This window comes from Lampris incognitus, chromosome 17 (genome assembly GCF_029633865.1).
Source record: "Lampris incognitus isolate fLamInc1 chromosome 17, fLamInc1.hap2, whole genome shotgun sequence".
Lineage (NCBI taxonomy): Eukaryota > Metazoa > Chordata > Actinopteri > Lampriformes > Lampridae > Lampris > Lampris incognitus.
This window is the reverse complement of record NC_079227.1, coordinates 36,553,808-36,577,582: the sequence shown is the minus strand read 5'-3', so window position 1 is coordinate 36,577,582 and position 23,775 is coordinate 36,553,808. Positions and strand designations below refer to the sequence as shown.

At 45.9% G+C, this 23,775-nt stretch overlaps 1 protein-coding gene across 1 annotated transcript; it reads left to right on the top strand.

Annotated features, from left to right (window-relative positions):
• The first annotated feature begins 3,737 nt into the window (after window positions 1–3,737).
• On the top strand, window positions 3,738–23,264 carry cep55l (centrosomal protein 55 like). Its single transcript, XM_056297707.1, has 12 exons — window positions 3,738–3,926; window positions 4,240–4,347; window positions 5,282–5,440; window positions 12,762–12,815; window positions 12,969–13,125; window positions 16,772–16,896; window positions 17,164–17,357; window positions 18,990–19,113; window positions 19,440–19,511; window positions 20,784–20,909; window positions 21,182–21,186; window positions 22,951–23,264. The coding sequence occupies exons 1-12, from the start codon at window positions 3,738–3,740 to the stop codon at window positions 23,141–23,143; spliced, it is 1,506 nt and encodes a 501-aa protein (XP_056153682.1). The 3' UTR covers window positions 23,144–23,264.
• Window positions 23,265–23,775: the final 511 nt, after the last annotated feature.

Genomic DNA, 23,775 nt, shown 5'->3' with positions numbered 1-23,775 from the left:
CTCTCCCCGCCGATCCAGCGCCCGCTCTCGCAGCCATCAAACGAAGACAAATTTAGACACAGACGTGGACAAAGACAGGATGTCTGCATGGGCTAGCAGATAGCTTAGCCCACCCCGGTTCCGCATCCTGTCAGACCGCCCTCGGTGCTTCCTCTTTGGGTGCAGCTCCAGTCAGGGCCGCATCCTGTCAGACCGCCCTCGGTGTTAGCTCTTCGGGCACAGCTCCAGGCAGGGCCGTGGCCCCTGGGCCCACAGGACGCAGCAGCGCTCTCCCCGCCGATCCAGCGCCAGCTCTCGCAGCCATCAAACGAAGACAAATTTAGACACAGACGTGGACAAAGACACTGCATGGATTCGCGCCGCCATCTTCCCACACCGGAAGTGGAAACATTAAAGAGTTTTGGGAGTCCACTTTGACTGTCCACGGTCAGGACAAACAAAGTAGTTGAGTTGCAACAAAAAATAGTAAATGTGATTAAATGTCTTGGGTTTGGCCACCGTGCCGCCCCTGCCAAAAGTATTATATGGAGGAATACAAATAGTAAAACGGTAGGCGTATCGGGATGGAGAGGTGATGAGAAGAAACATACCAGATTCAAAAAATGATACAGAAAAGTTATTGGTGGGAATATGAAATAACAATAATAATTATAATAATAATAATAATGAGTGCCTTTCGGAGCCCTCAAGGGCACCTTACAAAACACAGTTAAAAACAACCAGCACTGTGTCAGACATCTTGAAATCAAACAGCAGGGATATACAATAATAAGTTAATACAACAGATAGGTATAAAATCATCGTCTGCGCAAAACTCAATGTGGATGTAACCATTAAAGTGTGGCTCAGACTGAACATACCAGTTTGAAAAGGTACCTTTTGAGAAGGGATTCTATGGTGGGATGAGCGACTGAAATAAGAGGTGGTAATGACAAATCTGAGGTTGAGACAATATCTGAATCAAACTGTCTGAGTGCTAACTGGATAAAACCCCAAACCTAGCAGAAAAAGGTCTTGCAAGTTGATGTGACCACGTGCCAGAGGAAGTCAGTGGAACATATCGTAATCAGATGCAGTAAACATGAGACACAGACATGTGATTAGAACAGAATTGAATGAAAATACTGTGCAAGACTAATCAGTAAATAATTTTAAAAATTACTGAAGTTGTGTATATTCTAGTACATGTTTGTTTGTTTCTATGCAATCTTAGGTAAAACATGACTAAAGGATGTCTTTATGCTTGTTCAATCATCCATCAACGACCAGTTGAGACTGAAGAGGTCACTTGGATGAGTGATGAAACGTATCTGTCAATAAATGTCGTGTACATTCAACGTTCTGCGATGGACTAAAGAACGAGTCACGCTCCGGAGCAGCAGGGGGCGATGACACACCTTGACGGTGGATGTTACTGCCGACACAGCCTCACGTTGAAGAAGACTTTTTTTGGCCCATATATATCTATATCTATATAGATAGATAGATAGATAGATAGATAGATAGATAGATAGATAGATAGATAGATAGATAGATAGATAGATAGATAGATAGATATAGCAAAACAATACACATAAAGGAATCAACATATTTTTCTGTATTATTTTTTGTGTTGATGTTGTTGTACTCGTCTTACTGTTTTCACTTAAGTGATAAAAAATGATATTGTCATAGCAGTTTAACAATTTGGTGCTCTTGTCTTTTAATAGTCTTAACAGAATTTAAAAGAGATTCAAGTTCAAGCAGGAAACGTTGACAAATAAGATCGGGAATTAGAACGCGTAGAAGAAGACGCGCCCCCTCCCCCACAGCTATTGCGGATGTGACGTCAGAGCGCTGCAAATTCAAACGTCGGAAAGCGAAAACGGTGGACGGTCGCCGGTTGTTCTTATGAGGGCGGCAGCAAAGAGCCCAGTGACGGGAGGGCTTACGAGAACGTGAGTTCACTTGTTTAGTTTATTTTCTATACTAGCTATAGTATATATTAGCTACATTAGCCGAGTTTAAACGGCCGAATATGAATAATTGTGAAGTTGGTTTAAAGGGAAGTAACAGTGTTGTGTGTGTATAGCGCTATGTAGCCGGATGTCACATACAGTAGTTGATTGACAGGTGTGGCCGCATCAGACCCGGTTAAATCAACGTCATCTATTTTGTAGTCAGAAATTACTTTTCTTTTGGTTTACATCGTGTTTGACTGCTGGTAGGGTCAAACGTGATGGCAGCTTGCCTCCTGTGAAGGGGGAACAAAATGACTATAAATAGAAGTGGGGGATGGCTAAATGCTGGTCTGTTCAATACGAGTAGGGCTGAACGACATGGGGGGGTCCACATATGTATTCTAATATTAAAGAATAAAAAGGCTTTATATGGTTTTATCAGATGAATGCAGAGTTTAACTTCTAAAGAAAGAACGTGTCACTCTTGCAACAACAACAACAACAAAACTTAAGAGGGAGAAAAAGTAGTCATGAAAAAGCAAAACCTGCAAGATGTCGTTTTCTATCAAGCAGCAACAGCTGTAACCTCTTGTTTTCCTTTGTGGGTACACGAGACGTGGTGATGTTGCCTGTGTCCAGGTTGAGAGGTTCTGGTTCTGACTTGCTGGTTCGTCTTGCGTTGCATCCTCTGCAATGTGGCTTTTTCACATGCACATTTCAATGTGGATTCTCAAACGACACGTTGTTCTGCTGCCCTAAGAGTTATGAAAGGCATGTGCACTGAGTTGTTAAGTGATGAGGCCGCATGAATAACAAGGATATTTAGTGACGGCTCAGATGAACCGGGTTGAAAATACACAACCCATATTAATAATGGCACCCAACTTTCTACAGTTTGTCAAACTGGTCATTTTAAGCAATGCAACTGCCACTGTTGTTTTCAAAAAACTATACGATAAAAGGTGACGCGAGTTGAGTTAGCGTGATGGCAATGCGTGTATACTGAAAGTGGTGAAGTGTGAGACGAGCTGATTAGATTAAATCCCTGATTATTATGAAGTATTTCTATTTATTCAACATTAAGTGCAGCCTCAACGTCATCTACTGCCATTTGCTGTGGATACTTGGTTGCCTTTGCAGACATCAGACAGGAAGTGTCAGCATCAGACAGGAAGTGTCAGCATCAGACGTGAAGTGTCAGCAAGCAGATGAAAGTGACTTGCACTGACATCAGTCGGTTTGTTGCCAAATGCAAAGCTTTGCTTCGCTTTCCCATGATAGAGTGGTGATAAATAATAAAAAATGCCTCCGTTTTTATACAATTTCCTCTGTTTAAAGCAAATTGTAATGTATTGACATCTTTTTTGTATTCACATTTATTACACTATTGGATATGTATTGATTTTTGTGCCCTTTTGCCATTTACGAGTTTTAGAACAAATTTATTCATATAAGGTTTGCCATTTTAGTTTTCTATTTCGAGTTCTGACTGATCTTCAACTGTTGGCATATTTTTTGGTTCCTTTTCACTTTGCTTTTTTAGTCTGACTTTCAAACACCTGAGGGTACTTTTACTTTTTTATTTCGTTTTTTTATTTTTTGTTTTTCTTGTTTGTCTGTCTTCCATCTGCCAAGTGCAATCTGAATGCATCTCTTAATAGAAGAAACTCGACCCCAAAGTTCACTTTAAATGAAAACGGCTGACATGTGAAGTTGATGTGATGCAACTGGACCTGATTGCATGTGTCTCTTCTCTATGGTGGTCTGGCTTGCTGCTCCTGATACCAGAGAGCAGCCATGAACCCTAAAGGTGCTAAGGAGACCTTTGTCGCCAAGCTGGGCTTCAAATCTCGCAGTTCTCCGTCCGGAGTCGAGATGGAGCTGGAGCGAGTCAGACACGAGAACGCTCAGCTGAGGAAGAAGATGGATGAACTGGCCAAACGTCAAATCAAGGCGCCCAGCTCGGACAAGGGCAAACTGCTGGAGGTGTGTCTGTGAGGAGGGTCCCTTCTATTTAAACCAGCAACAAATATGTTGATGTTATCGTCCTCGCACTCAGTAGATCTTAGACTCTGAATACTAAATTCCACCATCTTGTTTTTTTGTCTCCCCCCCCCCCCCCAAGCTAAAATAGCAAAGATGCTGCCAATGTATCGCAATCACATTTATCAGGAGAATCTTGATATAATTTCGTTATTTTGTCAATAGAATCCGGCCCTTAAACAGTTGTGTTGGATTTCAGGGTGTCCAGCTTATCTTTGGCACGCTAGCTAAATGGTTTTGTGTTTCATATTTTTAGAGGATTCTGTCACTGGAGACGATGCGAGAAAGGAACAATCAACAGTTGTTGGTTAAAGAACAAGAGCTGGAAGCCTTGAGACGGCAGCTGGCGGCCAAAGGAGGAGAGGTATGTTCAAAGGCAAACACCGACTTCATATAGATGTACACACAAACACAGACTGATAGATCACTCCTCCCAAAACGCCAAATATATGCCATTGGGGAAAAAAAAGTCACAATAACAACTCTATATCCCTGAGACACCAGCTGTTTTCTGGGAAGGAGCGGTACACACTGTTGTCTCTCAGATTTAAACTTGGCAGATTAGGGAGGCGTCCGGGTAGCGTGGCGGTCTAGTCCGTTGCCTACCAACATGGGGATCGCTGGTTTGAAACCCTGTGTTACCTCCAGCTTGGTCGAGCGTCTCTACAGACACAATTGGCGGTGTCTGCGGGTAGGAAGCCGGATGTGGGTATGTGTCCTGGTCGCTGCACTAGCGCCTCCACTGGTCGGTCGGGGCGCCTGTTCAGAAGGGAGGGGGAACTGGGGGGAATAGCGTGATCCTCCCACGCGCTACATCCCCCTGGTGAAACTCCTCAATGTCAGGTGAAAAGAAGCGGCTGGTGACTCCACGTGTATGGGAGGAGGCATGTGGTAGTCTGCAGCCCTCCCCGGATCGGCAGAGGGGGTGGAGCAGCGACTGGGACAACTTGGAAGAGTGGGGTAATTGGCCAAGTACAATTGGGGAGAAAAAGGGGGGAATTCCACAAAAAAAATGCACTGACATTATAAAAACGGCTTTTCTCATTTTTTTTACACCACAACCACCAGTTCAAGCGGAAGTGTCGACGCACCTTGCACACCAGCTGCAAGTAAATGATCTGTGCACTGCCCATTTGATCGCCAATTTCCTGAAACGGGTTAACAAGCCTCTGTAATGTTGATAGATTTGCGGTAGAAAAGACGTAATTTGGCTTTCCCGGGAGAAGACTGTGCTTGTCCTGGTCATCTCTCAGCCGTGTGTGTGTGTGTGCGTGTGTGCGTGTATGTATATGTTAAAGGTGGTGGCGTCACTGCAGGCCCAGCTGGAGCAGCGAAAGCAGGAAGTGGAGCAGAAAGACCGGTTGTTCCAGACTCTCTCAGAGGAGACGGGGAACCTGAAAGACAAGCTGGCTGCTGTCTCCGCCCGCTGTAAGGCCCTGGAAGCACAGCACACACAGGTAGGGGGTGGATGTCACTTATGCACGGTGGGGAACTAACACAATGTCTAGAAGACTGGGAGTTTTGACAGTTGTTCCTTGGCTTTCCTACCTCTTGCAGGTCAGAAGTCATAATTTCCAGTGTCTGATTTATTTGTGGTTATGTGTGTGTTACTGTCCCATAGGCTTCACTCCAAGTGTTGCATCTTGAACCGTGGTATTCAACCATATGCCATGGACACATGTGTATGCAGGTTTTCTTTCATGGTTGACTATTACTACTACTACTGCGTGACACACCAAGTACCTTCCTAGCTGTCTCCCTCACTGTTTCTGCAGTGGTTGCCCACCCATCCAGCAACTCTTCACTACTACCCAGTGTCTGTCTTAACTCCTCCCTGAACTCCATACAACAGTCTTCCGTCTTCAACTTCCACCATTTGATCCTTGGCTCTGCCTTCACTCTCTTCCTCTTCTTGGTCTCCAAAGTCATCCTACAGACCACCATCTGATGCTGCCTAGCTACGTTCTCCCCTGTCACCACCTCGCAGTCTCCAATCCCTTTTAGATCGCGCCTTCTACATAAGATATAGTCCACCTGTGTGCACCTTCCTCCACTCTTGTACGTCACCCTGTGTTCCTTCCTCTTCTTGAAATATGTATTCAGCACAGCCATTTCTATCCTTTTTGCAAAATCCACCACCATCTGTCCTTCCGCATTTCTCTCCTTGACACCGTACCTACCCATCACCTCCTCATCACCTCTGTTCCCTTCACCAACATGTCCATTGAAGTCTGCCCCAATCACCACTCTGTCCTCCTTGGGTACCCTCTCCACCTCTTCATCCAACTCACTCCAGAATTCTTCTTTCTCTTCCATCACACACCCAACTTGTGGGGCATATGCGCTGACAACATTCATCATCACACCTTCGATTTCCAGCTTCATACTCATCACTCTGTCTGACACTCTCTTCACCTCCAACACACTCTTGACATACTCTTACCTCAGGATTACCCCTACCCCAATTTTACCTTCCATCCACACCATGGTAGGAGAGTTTGAACCCACCCCCGATACTCCTGGCCTTACTCCCTTTCCACCTGGTCTCTTGCACACACAGTATACCTACCTTTCTTATCCCCATCAAATCAGCCAGCTCTCTCCCTTTACCAGTCATAGTGCCATTATTCAAAGTTCCAACTCTCACCTACACACTCCTACCCTTCCTCCTCTCTCGCTGCCTCTGGACATGCCTTCCCCCTCTCCTTGTCCTTCACCCAACAGTAACATAGTTTCCACCAGCTCCCTACTTGCCAGCAGTACCGGTGGCCACCAATACCGCCGCAGCCAGGACGCAAGCCCAGGTCTCCTGCACCATGGGCAACTACATTAACCAGTCAACTAAAGGGTCTGACCCGTTAGCCAAGGGCTAGCGAGTCTAGTCATCTGTGTCAGACCCTTTAGTCGACTGATTAACATAGTTGCCCGTGGTGCAGGAGACCCGAGTTCACGTCCCAGCTGTGGCGGTTCCTGGCTGCCCCCTGAATTCACTACATTGGTGTCAGAAGTGGGATGGTGAGACCGTGAGGCCATTGGAAGCGCGTGCGCCCAGAGGCGTGAGGGAGCTGGTATGCTGAAGCGCTGGGACCTGCTTCCCAAAGGAGGGGGGTAGTGTAACGACCACGGATGTAGACTCGCTGGCCCTTAGCTAACTGGTCAGACCCTTTAGTCAACTGGTTAACGTTGCTGCCTGTGGTGCAGGAGACCCGGGTTCACGTCCTAGCTGTGGCGGTTCCCGGCTGCCCCTCGAATTCACTACAATAATAAGAACCGTAACTGACCGCAGACACCAGCTCCGGTGGGACTTCCAAGCACAGCCATGGCACTCACTCTCTGTTGCTGATCCATGGTCACGAGATAAGATCACAAGATAACTTATAATGAACTTATGACTTACTTTTTAGTAGTCATGTGTTGATCGCGAATGAGTCGGTTCTATGCGCCGGCAACTTGGCACCCGTCGAACCGCTTTTTCTTTTTTTTTCTTTTTTTTTTTGTAAATTAATACAAGATAGACTAATAGGATGATCCTATAGTGTATTTTTTAAATATGATCAAGAAACGTATCATGTTGGTAATAACATTAAGAGCCAAGCGTGTTGAGACTTAGTATATATCTTGATGCATGCTCAATAATCCAGGTAAGAAAATTACAGAACATCGAATCAATCCATCTGCACACAACGTTTATTGAGAGAAATGTTTCATCACTCTTCTAAGTAATAATAATATGATAATAATTTATATAATAATAACAATAAGTATACCCTAATTATACCCTAATTAGGATAAGTGGCTTATTAATTATGATTATTGTTATTATTAAGTGGCTTAATTAGGATGAGTGGCTTGGATAATGGATGGATAATAATAATCACAATAATTGTCATATGATAATATAATAATTATTATGGCAACAGGCATGGGCGCAAGTCCATGAATACTGGGATGGCATCCAGCATTCTACCTGTGCCCCCGTCCATAGGGCTTAGTGGTTGTGTCAGGAAGAGCATCCGACGTAAAATTTTGCCAAATTATTGTACGGATTGACAAGACCGCCATCGGTGCTGTGCCCTCACAGGGTACCGATGGAAACTATCAAATCCGCTGTGGCGACCCCTGGGAAACAGGGAACAAGCCGAAAGAAGAAGAAGAAGAATATAATAATTATTATTATTATTATCTAAGTGACCTCTTCAGTCTCACCTGACTGCAGGTGTCCCCACCCTTATAAACAATACAGTGGCATAACGACCGAAACCAACGACCAGTTTCATATGCAAATATAGGTGTGACCATTAACTAGAGTTACAATGGCCATGTGTACTATTCACACAGGGTTGGGAAATAGTTGCAATCACAGCATTGTAAGATGGTGACAGATGTACTCTTAGCCCCCCACCTCCACTCCCCACCCCCCGGTTCAGGGATGGTCGTTCCCTCTTCACATAGATGGCCTTTTTGACTCCCTGTTCAAACTAGCGTTCCTCCCTATCAAGGATGTGCACATCCTCATCCTTGAAAGAGTGGCCACTGGCCTGTAGGTGGTGTAGACTGTGGAGTCCTGGTCTGACGTGTTAGCTCTCCTATGTTGTGTCATTCTCTTGGCCAGCGTCTGTTTGGTTTCCACAATGTACAAGTCACGCCAATCCTCCTGGCACTTAACAGTGTACACTATATTGCTCTGTGCCGGGGGACCCGATCCATGGGGTGGACCAACTTCTGGAACAGCGTGTTTTGGGGTTTGAAAGCAACTGAGACGTGGTGTCAACTGTTCAGACGCTCCCGCCACATACAGAGTCACCACTGGTTTATGCTTAGGCAGCTGTTGTCCTCTTCTCTTCAGTTGGCTGGTGCACTGTTTGTGCATCTTCCTGGCTTTGACAAACGCCCAGTTAGGACAACCACATTTAACCAGGGCCTGTTTAGTGTGGGATTTCTCCCCTTCCCCGGCCGCTGTGTCGGTGGGGACATGTCATTGGTTTGGGTCATTATGCCACTGTATTGTTTATAAGGGCTTGGATACCTGCAGTCAGTTGAGGCTGAAGTTGAGTGATAAAACGTATTGGTCAATAAACGTCATGTTCAGATGAACTGATTCAGCCTTCTTTGATTGAGACTTGTATGTTGCCCCGGTCACCAACATGCAGACCATAGTTCAATATAAATAAAACAGTCAATACACATGTGTAGTAGTGTTTGATGTTTTTACATTTTTATCATACATCATATATCATACATTGTTTGGCTCTTATTGCTGAGCTGAGCCAAATGATGTGGCTCACTAAAAAGAGCTGGAGTTCCCATCACTATAACTTAGCTGTCCTCTGTTGGGTCTACCAAACTTGCTAGCAGCGGTGGTGTAATCAGAAATGCTTGCTGTGGCGTGGCACGAAATTCGCTTATTCATTTTTCAAGTAGTGATCGAACCCACACAAGGAAATCGAAGCGTTCTCTTTTGATTAAAACACACCATTAGCAGGCGTCCGTGTAGCGTAGCGGTCTATTCCGTTGCCTACCAACACGAGGATCGGCGGTTCGAATCCCTGTGTACCTCCGGCTTGGTCGGGCATCCCTACAGACACAATTGGCCGTGTCTGTGGGTGGGAAGCCAGATGTGGATGTGTATCCTGGTTGCTGCACTAGCGCCTCCTCTGGTCGGTCGGGCCGTCTGTTCAGGGGGAGGGGGAACTGGGGGGAATAGCGTGATTCCCCCCACGCGCTATGTCCCCCTGGTGAAACTCCTCACTGTCAGGTGAAAAGAAGCGGCTGGTGACTCCACATGTATCGAGGAGGTGGAACAGCGACCGAGACGGCTTGGAAGAGTGGGGTAATTGGCCGAGTACATGGGGGAGAAAAAGAGGGAGAAATCCAAAAAAAACGAAAAACACACCGTTACCAGGGAAAGCCAATCAGAGGCAGAGTAGGGTGGATCATGACTTCGCCATCCTTGGAAAAAATCTGTTGCAGGAGATGGTTCCCACTCAACTCAAATTACATAGTGCAAGAACAGGCGTTCTGGGCTTGGAGTGGAAATGAGAGAGGCACCATTCACCCTATTAAAAATCGATGGTACTATCAAACTTATTTTGAAACCGTTATTTTAAGGTAAAAACGTTGCATAATAGATAATTTTGTAAAAATAGTATTTTCTCAGCATGCATTGGGGCAGTTTGCAGCTGAGTGTGAAATGGCTGGGATGAGAGTCTGCACCTCCAAGTCTGAGACCAAGGTTCCCTACCGGAAAGTGGTGGATTGCTCCCTCCGGGTTGGGGATGAATTGTTGTTTCAAGTGAAGGCGTTCAAGTATCTCGGGGTCTTGTTCATGACTAAGGGTAGGATGGAGCGGGAGGTTGACAGGCGGATTGGTGCAGCATCAGCAGTAATGCGGACATTGTACCGGACCATTGTGGTGAAGAGGGAGCTGAGCCGGAAGGCAAAGCTCTCAATTTACCAGTCAATCTTTGTTCCAACCCTCACCTATGGTCATGAGCTTTGGGTAGTGACCAGAAGGGTGAGATCACGGATACAAGCGGCTGAAATGAGTTTCCTCCGTAGGGTGTCTGGGCTCAGCCTTAGAGATAGGGTGAGGAGCTCGGACATCCGGAGGGAGCTCGGAGTAGAGCCGCTGCTCCTTCGTGTCGAAAGGAGCCAGTTGAGGTGGTTCGGGCATCTGATTAGGATGCCTCCTGGGCACCTTCCTTTGGCGGTTTTCCAGGCACGTCCAACTGGGGGGAGACCCCAGGGTAGACCCAGAACTCGCTGGAGGGACTACATGTCCAGTCTGGCCAGGGAACGCCTTGGGATCCCCCAGGAGGAGCTGTAGGGCGTTGCTGAGGAACGCCCTACTTAGCTTGCTGCCACCGCGACCCAACCCCGGACAAGCGGCTGATGATGAGATGAAGTTGCATAATGGATAATTTGATAAGAAATAGATGATGTAACCATAACACTCTTGTAGCCAGCTTGTAATACAACAACTGATAGGTAGGAAAACAATACAATCGAGGCCTAAAATACAAAGTCCAGAAAATGCCTGCCTTTTTCCCCAAACAAGTTTAATTCACATCATTGTTTGTTTTAACAATCTCACTTAAGCGTCAGCCAGTCACCCTGTCTAAAGGGGCACGATATATTAAAATTCTGAATGATTTTATGCATGATTTTGAAAGAAAGACGGAACCTATGAACTCTCTTTACTTTCTACCCTACAGTAATAAAATATCTTGGTACGCACTGGTGTAGGACCACTTTGTTCCATTAGGTGGCAGTGTTAGATCATGTTAGATGATGTTGGTGTCATACGATGATGATTGTTGGGTCGTTCTCTATAGCAAAGTGCTATGGAAAGTGGAGGGTAAGGCCATACCTTTCACCATCTGTATTTTTCCCAGAATCCCCCTCAATGCAGTTATGTATTCATTGTATATCAACGTTCCTGAGTGTGGATACCACCCCCCAGGTCCCTTATATAAACATTAACCTAAAAGGACAAAACTGATCCCACCTCATCTTTCTTCCCCTGAGAGGTATGATGCTCGAGCTCCATACGGATCAGCTCCCAGGGTCTCCCCGTGGGTTCCTGGAGAAGGTTGTGGTAGTAAACCCATCACTAAGAAAGGAGAAGCAGGGGGCTTAGCTTATGCAGCATACGTTTAAACCCATTTGGAAAAAGTTGACAAGCTCATAATGCCTGGTCAACTGTGGCGCTCTGAGCAGCTCGCAGAGCCTTAGCCAGACGAGGATCATTCAGTCGCCCACTCTGACGCTGCCCGTGTGGGTTTCATCTGCGCTTAAGCACTCAGTCCGGGATTTAGACCTTAGGGTCAGGGCGACCAAGTTATGAGATGACTGGCCATCAATCATCGAGGGTTTGCCGTCGAGGGATGGATGAGGGAATGCTCTTCCTGGTGGAACACGTTTCACTGAGCATACCTCGGTAACCTCACGAGCTGTTTCTCATCAAGGTTTGACATAAATGCAAAATGTAAGACCACTACCAGTCTGTCTTTCCAGTGTATTTGTTTGTGTTGGAAAATACTGAAAATAAACAGGAAATATCTGGTCTGTATTTTAGGATAACTATACCAAGATTTTGATTATTAAATGTTCAGTCAAAGGAAAGTTGAGTTATTACATTTCATTATCATGATGTTTCCATCAAATTGATGCAATTAGGCTCACAATGATTGTTAAAAGTAAGGATCATAGAGCGTCCGGGTGGCGTGGAGGTCTATTCCGTTGCCTACCAACACGGGGATCGCTGGTTCGAATCCCCATGTTACCTGGCTTAGTTGGGCATCCCTACAGACGCAATTGACCGTGTCTGTGGGTGGGGAGCCGGATGTGGGTATGTGTCCTGGTCGCTGCACTAGTGCCTCCTCTGGTTGGTCGGGGTGCCTGTTCGGGGGGAATAGCGTGATCCTCCTACGTGCTACATCCCCCTGGTGAAACTCCTCACTGTCAGGTGAAAAGAAGCAGCTGGTGACTCCACGTGTATCGAAGGAGGCGTGTGGTAGTCTGCAGCCCTCCCCGGATCGGCTGAGGGGGTGGAGGAGCGACCGGGACGGCTCGGAAGAGTGGGGTAATTGGTCGGATACAATTGGGGAGAAAAAGGGGCGGGAATTCCCCCCCCCCCCCCCCCGTCGGCCATTTCAGTTTATAATAAAACTTTCATTATAAACTCACAGTATACAGTACTCTAGTCGTTACTGCTAACAGTCACAGTTAATGTTGGTGCGTGTTGAACTGGATCTTATTTGTCTCCATCTCTAACAGAATGGCCAGGTTCCCCAAGGAGACCTGGCATCGGTTCAGGACCAACTGAGAGATGTGAGTCAAACCAGTAATATTCATTGTTTGTGTTTGTGCGTGCACGGAGCTGAGCCCAGTAGTTCCACCTTGTACACTTTTTTTTTCCCCTTCCAAAATGTTGTGTATCGTATTTTGACAAGACTAAACATTTGGAGCCATGTGTCTACCCAGGCTCTTGAGAAGAACCAGCAGTGGCTGGTGTATGACCAGCAGAGAGAGGCCTACGTCCAGTCAGTGTTGGCCCGCACGCTGGAGCTGGAGCAGCAGCTGGCCCAGGCCAGCCCGGGCCTGCAGCAGCAGCAGCCACCCCGCGAGCCGAGAGAAGACGGTGAGGAAGGGGAAACTGGGCAGGAAGTGCAGTAGTAAGCTCATGTCAATGTATTGCCACAACAGAATCCAGGGTTTCCCCCACAGGAAAGTGTTTAACGGAGGAGCAAAGTGTCACGTGAGGGAGCGGCGGTGGCGTGGTGTGGTAAGCGGTAACATGGCAAGTACAGTAGTCCAAGCCAATCTGTTGATGGAAACATGTCTACATGATGCCAGTTCTCTAAATAGCACTTTTTAATCTGCTTAACCAAGCCCATTTCTTCATGTTCACCAGGGTGCTGTTTAATAACTGATGAATTATTTAGTAGGTATTTCCACTTGCCAGGTATTTGGTCCAGAGAGATCAGACACTTTTCAATAAAATAGCGCTTACTTATGGATTTGGTGGTGGTGATGGGGGGGGGGACAGAAGGGGGGAAAAAACTTGTTTTCACAGTGATTCATGGTGTTCAACTAATTGTGAAGATAGTGCCCTAACTGCACTATCTTCATACAAAATTAAAGAAATACTAAATTCAGTTCAATTCAATTAAAATAAGAATTAGAAATAATAAAATACTACACATAGTAAAATAAACACTAAACCATACTAGATTGTCCCTAGGTGTGAATGTGTGACAGCCCTGAGATGGCCTGACGGCCTGGCCAGGGTGTCTCCCCGCCTGCCGCCCCGTGACTGCTGGGATAGGCTCTGGCATCCCGCGATCCCGATTGGGACAAGCGGCTTGGATGATGATAATGGGTGCCGTAACTGCCCTTTCTATGCCAACACATGGAGGCCTGTTCACGAGGCAACAGAGGAGTGTCCTGAAGACCTGAGACTGTCTCATTTCGCCCGTTCCACAAACCTTTACCTTGCATAGACGGAGAACTTGCAGGCCGGTTTAGGAATAAAGGAAATGGGGAAAGCTGTAGTTTATCTGTGGTTTTTAATTATACTGTCCAGTGAAAATTACAAAGTAACTGTGAAGTAAAGCTATTGCTCTAATTTATGATTTATCAAATGTATTTAAATTATTTATGTTATTTTATATTATTATTTATGTTATTTTATAATTTATATTAATTATATTATTAAAATTTATTATCAAAATTCACAATTAAATCAGCATTTATAAACTGGACATTTATGCCAATTGTCCCGTCAAAATAACGATATAAATGTGAAGTAAATCTATTGCTCTAATTTAGGATTAATTATGATTTGTTATCAAATTTATTTATATTAATTATTTATGTTTATATTATTTTATTATTATTTATATTATTAAAAATGTATTATCAAAATCTATTATTAATGGCATCCGGCTAGCGTAGAAGTCTATTCTGTTGCCTCCCAACACTGAGATCGCCAGTTTGAATCCCCTTGTTGCCTCCGGCTCGGTCGGATGTCCCTACAGACACAGTTGGCCGTGTGTGCGGGTGGGACGCCGGATGTGTCCTGGTCGCTGCACTAGTACCTCCTCTGGTTGGTCGGGGCGCCTGTTCGGGGGGGAGGGGGGAATAGCATGATCCTCCCACGTGCTACGTCCCCCTGGTGAAACCCCTCACTGTCAGGTGAAAGAAGCGGCTGGTGACTCCACACGTATCAGAGGAAGCATGTGGTAGTCTGCAGCCCTCCCCGGATCAGCAGAGGGGGTGGAGCAGAGACCAGGATGGCTCAGAAGAGTGGGGTAATTGGCCAAGTACAATTGGGGGAAATTAAAATGGAAAAAAAAAAGATTAATTCAACATTTATAAACTGGACGTTTATGCCAGTGTCCAGGGAAAATAACCATGTAACTGAAGTAAAGCTATGGCTCTAATTTATAATTATTATAAAACCCAACAGAAAACGCCAGGCGAGCAAATCTAGGTACTTTATTTGATCTCTACTGGACTTTTCCTGTGTAGTACTTCCTGCCTACCAAGAGAGAATAGTTCATTTTGTCACCAGTAAACACCTTGCAGTTTCTCGTTGTTGTGGTGGGTTTGACAGTTGCTCAAATTGGCCCTGTATCCTGCATGCTACTGCCAAATATGTTTTTTTTTAACCGATGTAATGTCTAGTTTGATTTTTAATCCCACTAGGTCTCCTTCACTGCAACATTATTTTCATCTACGATCCTCCCAAGGGTGAATTACCAAAATGAATACGTCATTAGGGAGCAATAGTAGTGGGCCCAGAAAAGCATCGCCAGCCAAATTCAACATGATATACCCTCTCAATTACCCCCCCCCCTCCCCGCAAAAAATAAAATTAGTTTGTAATAGCTCAATTTAGTCTGGGGTGATGTTTGCAGGTCTATAGCCTAGAAAGAGGATGAATAATCTTCTGATAATGGACTTGGACCAGGATTCTCATCAGTAGAAAATGTGGTGACATGAGTGTTGTTATTAACTGTACCGTGAGAGAGACCAGGAAGTGATGTGGGGAATATCAGTTACGCCTTGGCGTGGAGCGCAAAACATCCCAAATCATCTCGTGAAACGATTTTGTGATAAAATGTTTCGGCGTCAATCTCAAAATTCACTTTCTGTGTGCGGTTTGTTAGATACTTGTGAAATGAATAGCGTTCCTTTTTTTCCCTTCAATCACAAGATTGACCAAAATGTGTTGATTGATGATGATGCTGCTGTGTGAGTTTTGATATTTTGCCGTGAGCTCATGCATTGAATCATTGCCACAGAACTGTAAAAATATTTGACATATTCAAAGGCTTATTAATCTGAGAATGTATTTAAGGCAGAACGTCTTTCTTGCCAAAGATACCCATAATCTGGGGCGTCCGGGTGGCGTGGCGGTCTATTCTGTTGCCTACCAACGCGGGGATCGCCAGTTCGAGTCCCCGTGTTGCCTCTGGCTTGGTCGGGCGTCTGTGGGTGGGAAGCCGGATGTGGGTGTGTGTCCTGGTCGCTGCACTAGCGCCTCCTCTGGTCGGTCGGGGCGCCTCTTCGGCGGGGAGGGGGAACTGGGGGGAATAGTGTGATCTTCTCACACACTACATCCCCCTGGTGAAACTCCTCACTGTCAGGTGAAAAGAAGTGGCTGGCGACTCCACATGTATGGGGAGGCATGTGGTAGTCTGCAGCCCTCCTCGGATCAGTAGAGGGGGTGGAGCAGCGACCGGGACGGCTCGGGAAGAGTGGGGTAATTGGCTGGATGCAATTGGAGAGAAAAAGAGGGAAAAATCCAAGAAAAAGAAAAATAAAGCTACCCATAATCCCTCTGTAGGGTCAAAAATGCCTTGTAGCGGTGATTAAAGGTGCCTGGTCCAATGGACTTGAATTGTTTCATAGAAACTTCCGGTTTTTATTACAGTTCCCTCATCTCCACAGAATGAAAGTCTTGGCTTGATAAATAATGTAGGGGGACCCTGGAATTCTTCCAGACCAGTAGAAACTTCCTCTAAACTTTGTTATACTTGTAGAAGGACAAGTTGTAAATATTTTTTTTTTCAACTTAAATTCATTTATGAATTTTTTTGAGCTCTTTCACAAACTATTTGGACCAACACGATGATTTCAGTGACACGGGTTGGTAGTACTTACCCAGGTTCGGGACTGCCCTTGACATGTGGGTTCCTTTGGTGAGGCGTCCTGAGTGACCTCTTAACCCCTTCTCTCCGTGTCTTCTGCTGCGCCCTAAGCCAAGTCCGCAGGCCCAGAGAAGAGCGACGCCAAGCTCCGGGGGAACTACGAGCAGCTGCTGAAGGGCATACAGAAGGACCTGGAGAACCAGAGAGACCAGGCTGTCAGGGCCCAGCAGGAACTCCAGATGCAGATAGAGCAGGTAAAAAACTTGGGGACTGTGTGAGAAGTGAAGTTTTATCAATCCCTCAGGGAAATGTAGAAGTCCTGTCACGAGCGCACACACATAAACCAACCTGGGCCCACCTTCACTGCGAGCAAATCATCATGACGGTTGTTTTCCCGCTTTAACCAATAGGGAAAAACAGGAAAACTTTTTTGTGACTCGTTTGTGTCTTCTCACTCTGCTGTTGGGAGCTGTAAAAGGTAACATGCATTCTGAAGTGTGTTTGTGTGTCCCCATGTCCAGACATCTAGGGCCCAGTCTGAGCTCCAGCATCAGAGGGAGCAGGTTTCTAAGCTCCAGGATGAGCTGTCGGCAGTACAGCGGAGGAATGATGACAGGAGCAGTGAGCTAGAGTCCCTGCAGAGGAGGTACCATGACACGAGCAGGGAGCTGGAGGAGGCCAAAAAAGAGCTGAAGGCGGAGCAGCGCAACAACAGGTAGAGGAGAACATCCCTACAGATTTGTGTGTGTGTGTGGAGGGGAGGTCGTTTTGTCTTTTGACAATAGCTAGAAGTTGATTTGTAAAAAAAAAAAAAAAATTGATGGGGACAACTGTGGTGATGGGCGGAAGGGCTTCAAAACACTGCAGACACCTTTTAAACCGTAGACATATTCTCAACCACTAAAGACTTTTTACACCTCGTGTGTTCAAAACTGTTTGATAGCTCAAAAACACACCTATGGTCATGAGCTGTGGGTAGTGACCGAAAGGGTGCGATCGCGGATACAAGCTGCTGAAATGAGTTTCCTCCGTAGGGTGTCTGGGCTCAGCCTTAGAGATAGGGTGAGGAGCTCAGACATCCGGAGGGAGCTCGGAGTAGAGCCGCTGCTCCTTCACATCGAAAGGAGCCAGTTGAGGTGGTTCGGGCATCTGATTAGGACGCCTCCTGGACGCCTTCCTTTGGAGGTTTTCCGGGCACGGCCAACTGGGGGGAGACCCCAGGGTAGAGGGAGGGACTCGCTGGAGGGACTACATGTCCAGTCTGGCCTGGGAACGCCTTGGGATCCCCCAGGAGGAGCTGGAGGGAGTTGCTGGGAGACGGGGACGTCTGGAGTGCCCTACTTAGCTTTAGGGCTGTGTATTGGCGATAATCTGGCGATACGGTATGCATCACGATACAGGGTTACGATTCAATACATCGTGATATATTGTGATACTGTAAGAAAGATGATATATTGTGATACTGTAAGAAAGGCGATATATTGTGATACTGTAAGAAAGGCGATATATTGTGATACTGTAAGAAAGGCGATATATTGTGATACTGTAAGAAAGGCAATATATTGTGATACTGTAAGAAAGGCGATATATTGTGATACTGTAAGAAAGGTGATACATCATGATACTGTAAGAAATTTGATGTATTGTGATGTCATAGGCCTGTGTTCTTTGTGCTTATGCTACTTCCTGTCTCAGTTTACATTGTTGGGTTGGAGTGGAAGAGTCACATGGCTGAAGATAGATTACAACACTGCTATCTAGTGGTCATGGGGTTACACACAACACAAAATGTTTGTCACGAACCTGTCACAGCCAGTTGTGTCTGTAGAGACACTCGACCAGGCCAGAGGTAACGCGGGGATTTGAAACGGCGATTCCCATGTTGGTAGGCAACGGAATAGACCGCTACGCTACTCAGACACCCAAACCTCAGAGTTTTAAGTTCTGCACACATAAAAGTTCTGCAGCAGTGGTTAAAACATAGCTACATTAATTTGGTACACTTGCGTGCTGAACTGAAAGACCTATACTGAACATTTAGGGCACGGATACGTGTACCGTTATACCCCTATTGCTAATTTCAATGATTACCGTGTTGGTCCTTCATGGTAGGAATCTTACATAGCGACGGTGGAAACATTTTATGTCCTCAGCGAAGCAGCTGGGTGAACCGACACATCTGCAGTGGCGACTGCGTTTACTTTGAATGGATTTCAGGAATTGAGAGTGATCAAACATCAGCGCAGTCACCGGTATCGCCACCGATGACAGCAAGTTGAACAAAGACACCTGTTTTAAAGGACTGTTGCTTAGCTTGTATAATGTGATCTTAATGCCTTTTCCCCAGACACGCTGTGAGTGAGGAGCGCAAGGCGTCGTCCGAGCGAGCCGACAGGATGCGAGTGGAGCTGGACAGTGTGGACACCCGACTGGAGGAGGAGAGGAAGAGGTCCGCCGAGCTGCTGCTGCAGGTGATGCACACAACACTTGCCATCAGAAACAGTCTCTGGGTGACATTTTAATTACTCACACCCCAGAGTCACCCCCCCCCCGCCATTTTTACTCATAGTGGCTCATTCATTCATCATTGATATTGATTTATTGCAGCGAGTACCCATACTCAAAAGGCTATCAGGGCAATTTGAGTCAAATCTCTAATACTAAAGAAAAATGAAATGAGTTCATTACTGAGCCACATTTCCACAAGAAAATTCAAATAAAATGTTCAAGTTAATCATAAATGATACACTGGTATGTGAAAACAAAATAGAATTGATCATATCCATTTTCTTCACAGGTGAATCTACTGCAAAAGTCGCTCCTGAGCCAAAACGATGAACAGAGGCGGATAGCAGCGCTGGAGCAGCAGGTAACAGCAGGTGCTCATTCACAGGGCTGAAAATTAAACTCCTGACCAGAGTAAACAGACAATTTAAGAGCTGACACCTTCATTCAAACCTGTCAAGAAGTTTAACTGTGTGTCACCGCACTGTTATCGTTCTGTACGACTTCAGTGATTTTTAGACTTTGGAATTTATTGTCCCCAAGGGGAAAGTCCTTTCACAGCACACAACAGCACACAGTAACAACAACATGGCACAGACAACGGTACACACTCCTGGCTGTTACGCGAGGCCTGTTGTTTAAGGCAGCTACAGCCATGGAGATCAGGCTTTTCCCAACGCAAGCTCTTCCACATCTCAGGGCTCTGTACCTGCACCCGGAGGGCAGTAGGGTAAGGTGGTGACCAAGTGGGTGTGTGATGTCCAGTTATATTAAAGTTGCAGTGCATGCAACGGTCTTATTGTCTACACTAGAACGACCAGGATGTCACTCCTACCTAAAACGACCATGGCGGTCAAAATGACCCCAGTTTTTAAACTCTGTATTCTGTCAAGATAAATACCCAATTGAGATATAAGTGCATTACATGTTAGTATGTCTGTTAGGAAATGGCTGACACCAAAATTAATATTTTAACAACTACAAAACTATTTTTAAACCATTTAAAATTCAAAGAGACATGGTCAAACTTCAGGAATCAGGAACAATTTATTTGTCATTTCATCTAATGCACTACGTACACAAAAGAAACAAAATTCCGTTTCCCCCAGCCCACAGCAGTGCAATACAAAAGACAAAAACAACACCACCAAAAACATACAAAAACAGAGAGAACAAAGTTGGAAGAAAAAAAAAAACCAACGCCACTGTCCATCCAGTTCAACAGAGTCCAAAAACTCATCCAGAGAACAAACACCAGCCAGGATGACTTTCGGAACTGCCGGTCTGTATGGGCTAGCAGTTATCTCATCCTGCCCCGCTTCCGCATCCTGTCAGGCCGCCCTCGGTGTTTTCTCTTCGGGCACAGCAGACAGGGCCGTGGTTGCTGAGTCTATTGTCCAGTGTCACTCAAGAAGTTCAAGTTACCAGTGAAGTTGTTCAGCTTTTGGTTTTGTCATGTTGAAGCTGATCCATAACTTGAAAATATTGAGGAGGAGAGGGGGAAAGAGATTTGAAGAACATTTTCAGCAGGCTGTGTTATTCCCCAGATATGATGAAACAGGGATATTCCTGCAGGTTGTAAAAACAAGCCCACTTTCTCTCGTGATTTATCCCCCCCCCCTTTTCCAACTCTCAGATCCAGCTCTCCATCAAGGATTTTGAAAATGAGAAGCTTGATCGTCAGAGCATGCAGCACCAGTTGAAGAAGGTACTGAAGGAGCTTCGCAAGGCCCACGATCAGATTGCAAGACTGGAGTCGACTGTAAGTGTTCGGGTGGGGGGGGTTCATTTTGATAAAAGTTCGTAGGTTGTTTCGGAAGGGAATACTGTTCTAAACATTAACATCCCTTATATCTTGTGTAGAAGTTGCATTGCACATGCAGGGAAATTGAATTGGAAATATTTGTGGATGGTACAACACTGAAAATGTTGCTTAGATAGGCCACTGCACATACTGTATTGGGCTATTCATTTGAAGAAAGATTTTAAGAGGTGTTGGAAAAAGGAGTTGAAATTTTGAGTGAAAATGTGTAGGAGCTGTGACCTACACGCCCTCGGTTTCCATAACGTACACAAGCTGCTGACAAACGTCCTCTCCATGTCACTTGACGGAAGGTTGTTGATTAAAATGAGCATGGTGGTTTGGTATTGCGTACTCAAATGCTGAAAATGTTAGCATAATAGGTTTGGTTGTGGGGAACTACTGTCATACGTACACACACATGCACAGCTTTGAAGATTTGCGCACCGGCTAGGGTTTTGATAAGTAACGGAAAAATAGTCCGATAGAAAGAGATATGTTTAGTAACACTGCAATGCCACCAACTGAACTGTAAATAGCGTTAGCCAGGGAAGCCAGCGCGCAGCCCAGGGGATGTTCGGTTCCAGCCTCAATGCCACAGATAGAAATAGATGCTAGCTTGCTAACAAATTGATTGCAGCTGCGACCCGTTACAGCCAGAATCAGAATCAGAAACACTTCATTTGTCATTTCATTTCATGCACTTGCGCACATGAAATGAAACGAAATGCCGTTTCCCCCAGCCCACAGCAGTGCAACACAAAGACAACAACACATATCCAAAAACTACAAGAGCACATATATCCAAACTAACACATATCTAAACTAAACAACAAAAAAAAAGGCTGCCCAGGAGAATGAACACCAGCCAGAATGACTGTCGGAAGTGCCGGTCTGCATGGGCTAGCAGTTAGCTTAGCCTGCCCCGCTTCCGCATCCTGCCAGACCGCCCTCAGCGTTTGCTCTTCGGACGCAGCTCTGGTCAAGGCCGTGGTCCTTGGGCCCACGGGATGCAGCAGACCAAGCTCTCCCAGCCGATCCAACGCCAGCTCTCCCAGCCATCAAACGAAGACAAACTTAGACGTGGACAAAGACACTGCATGGACGGCTCTGGGTGAGGCCACTGCAAACATGAATTCGGGCCACCGCCATCTTCCCATACCGGAAGCGGAAAGCCAGAGCCACTGCTTGCTGTCGCTCCCCAGACGGACACCAAACCAGCCCCCACACCCCACAGCCTGGTTTGACGCATGAATTGAGTGTGTCAGTTTCCTACAGTGGCAAGGAAGTCCCTTTGTGATAGCTCACTGTACCTGACCACTTACCGAGCAGCGTGCACAGAACCCCGATTTTATAATCCAACTAAAGTTGCTACGAGGAGTTTTCCACTGATTTGTTTTTTTCTTTATTGACATAATCAAATGAGACCAGCGGGAAGAAGATGAGATATTGCTATATCATGACTCCAAATGTTTGTCTGCTGGTCAGGTTCCCTGAGAAATCTGACAGAACGATTTACAGCATGCAGATGGGCTACATAGCCACGGTTAGGGAGACATTACCTCATCGCCGTGTATCGTCAAGACAGCTGTTTTCCCAAAACACCACAGCTTTCACTGTTCTCTTCAAAACAAATGCACCAGCTAAAAGAGGATGAATGTAGGTCTTTGCAACTCCAGGCAATGCTTGTGTGAGATAAAGTCATCCATCCATCCATCATCCAAACCGCTTAGCCTGCTCTCAGGGTTGCGGGGAATCTGGAGCCTATCCCAGCAGTCATTGGGCGGCAGGCGGGGAGACACCCTGGACAGGCCGCCAGGCCATCACGGGGCCTGAGATGAAGTCATTCCTCTGAAACGTTGTTGCTTTTGTCTACGGCACTGCACGAAGGCAACAACAGAAAAATCGAAAACTCCTCATAGTGAAATGTCAATTAAACGACCCCGGTACAACCAAAGTTTCACCCTTTTTTTGTCCTCCTCTGTGTCCTCGTATTGCAGAGCTCGGAGCCCGGCGCTTACAATAAGCTGGAGTTCGCGCGGCTTACGATCGGAGACTCCCCTGGCCCCCCATCCTCCTCCAGAAACACCAGCCTGGTCGACGAGAGTTTCCTGGAGTGTCCAAAGTGCCAGGCCGCCTACCCCACCAGCCTGCACCGGGAGCTCCTAGCTCACATGGACTACTGCTTGGCCTGAGCTAAGAGAGGCCCTCCAACGGCAGGTTCCCCTTCCTGAATTGGATCCTAGAATTTTGAACACAGCCACTGGAACACAAGTAAAATGTGTATTTTTAGAAAATGTAAGCAAAGAAAATCATAATTTGCCCTGTGCTATACAGGAGCCATCGCTACTGTCGGGAAATGTACAGACGCTTGTCGTGTAGTCACACACGACAGTTATTTTAACTTGGATCTAGATAACAAAACTCACTTACTAAGGTAGAATCACTGACCAGGTCGTACAACCTCACACCCAGTGTACGACCAGGTCGTACACTGGGTGTGAGGCGGTCCCCTCGTTCGTCACGTCAAGCATTCTACGATCTGGTCAGGCTGCATTCAGTGACCGGCTTGATATGGCATCAGAAATCATGAGATTATTTTTTTTTAAAAGATTGAGGAAGAATCAGGAAATCAAAATGGGATGTTTTTAATTTCTCTGTAATACAATCATGAATTCTATTTTTCTAGTTATTTTATAAACGTCGCGGCGCCCTCGTGACACCGCGCTCCTTTAATAGAAGCTCTTGTTTAGAAAATGAGAGTTGAGAATCATGTCTTAGAATATTATTTATGGACTTGTGTCCGCTTTTCATGTTTGCATCATCA